The sequence below is a fragment of the Panthera uncia genome, assembly GCF_023721935.1.
Source record: "Panthera uncia isolate 11264 chromosome E2 unlocalized genomic scaffold, Puncia_PCG_1.0 HiC_scaffold_20, whole genome shotgun sequence".
NCBI lineage: Eukaryota > Metazoa > Chordata > Mammalia > Carnivora > Felidae > Panthera > Panthera uncia.
The window spans coordinates 1485484-1487301 of NW_026057589.1; the positions used below are offsets into that span (position 1 = coordinate 1485484).

At 40.7% G+C, this 1818-nt stretch overlaps 1 protein-coding gene across 1 annotated transcript; it reads left to right on the forward strand.

Annotated features, from left to right (window-relative positions):
• The first annotated feature begins 1123 nt into the window (after positions 1 to 1123).
• On the forward strand, positions 1124 to 1550 carry LOC125916515 (40S ribosomal protein S15-like). Its single transcript, XM_049622758.1, is given in 2 exon segments — positions 1124 to 1149; positions 1151 to 1550. Coding segments are annotated over 2 exon segments (426 nt in total).
• The last annotated feature ends 268 nt before the right edge of the window (positions 1551 to 1818 follow it).

Below are 1818 nucleotides of genomic sequence, written 5' to 3' on the forward strand. Positions count from 1 at the left end.
AACGACTGCCTGGCATAACTATGGAATGAGTGATTAGAAGTCCTGTGAGTGGCTTCATGCCATAGAAGGGCAGTCTGCGGTTGGAAAAAATTTGTCTCTGGTGGTTAGAACTACCTGAGAAAGTCTCTTGCTACAGAAAATTTCTGTGATGCTGAGGGAAGGGCCGGTCAGGAATTGAATCTCATTTATCCTTGTATCTAGGGCTTGCTTATTGAGTGGATGACCAGGAAGTGTATAAAATCAAACTCATTATATTTTGCCTCAACTTACCCTTGTGTCTGACTCAGTATCAGTTCATCCCACAAATCTCAGAGATGACGAGAGATGGGCTTGTCCCTAAATATTGCTAAAGGACTCAGGTTTTTTAGCATTTCACCTTGCTTTTTCTCCAGATGTGCAGCGTTTTTCAAGTTCAGTAATTATATTACATTGTCATGATTTTCACCATATCCGCATAAAGTCTCTACTTATTTTCCTTTAAACTGACTCCCTTTTAGTGTAAATAAATGTATCTTTAAAGGAAACTTTGCATTACTGCACAGGAGAAATTAACAAGTGTTAATAGAGTGCTAAAGACATGTTAACATGGTATGCAAACTTCTTTATTAATGTAACTAGAAGGAATGGAAAAATAAATAACTTTCTCAGCAATTCAATGACATTTGGTTGGAGTATCTGCCATTTAAAACAATTTTGAGTATTACTCACACTTTCAGTGATATGGTCAATGTCTTGGGTCTTATGTTTTTGATACCCATTGAGCTAAAATCTTTGGATTTGAGATCTAGTGCAGAAAACATTTTGCTCTGATTTGTTTTCTGTAGGGTTTCCCTTTCTTCAAACTTCTGTGGTATTCTTCTCTGCTAGTGTTGGACATCCATTTGTTCCATGCTCTAATGTAACACAGGCATACTTCAGAGATAACATAGATTTGATTCCAGACCACTGCAGTTAAGCAAGTATGGTGATAAGGCAAGTAATGGATTTTGGGGTTTCCCAGTGCATATAAAATTTATGTTTACACTATACTGTGCAATAAAGTTAAGCGTACAATAGTTTTATATCTAGAAAAATATGTACATATCTTTGCTTAAAAAACAGTCCTTTGCAAAGAGTTGATAAGATGGCATAAGTAGAGCAGAAGAAGAAGCAAGTTCACCTCCTGCAGCTTGGACCTTGACCAGCTGCTGGGCAGATCCTATGAACACTTGATGCAGCTGCACACTGCCTTTCAGCAACAGAGGCTGAACTGGGGTTTGCAGAGGAAGCAGCTCTCACTGCTGAAGCACCTGCACAAGGCCAATAAGGAGGCCTCCCTAATGGAGAAGCCCAAGGTGGTTAAGGCATGCCTTCAGGACATGATCATTTTGCCTGTGATGGGGGGCAACATGGCGGGTGTTTTCAGTGGCAAGACCTTCAGTCAGGTGGAAATGAAGCCTGAGATGATTGGCTACTACCTGGGTGAGTTCTCCCTCACCTCTAAGCTTGTGAAGCATGGCAAGCCTAGCGTTGGGGCCACCCACTCGTCCTGCTTCATCCTTCTGAAGTAGCCTGTTTGGCTAATAAAAGCACAGACTTCTCTGGAAAAAAAAGAAATCCTTCACTGATAATTTAAAAAGTACTAGTCATCATTGGGCTTTCATCATGTCATAATCTTGTTGATGGAGACTCTTGCCTCGACGTTGATGGCTGCTGACTGATCAGGCTGGTGGTTGCTGGAGTTTGGGGTGGCTGTGCAACTTCTTAAAAAAGACAACAGTAGAATTTGCTGCATCGGTTGACTCTTCTTTTCATGAATGATTTCTCTGTAACATGCTA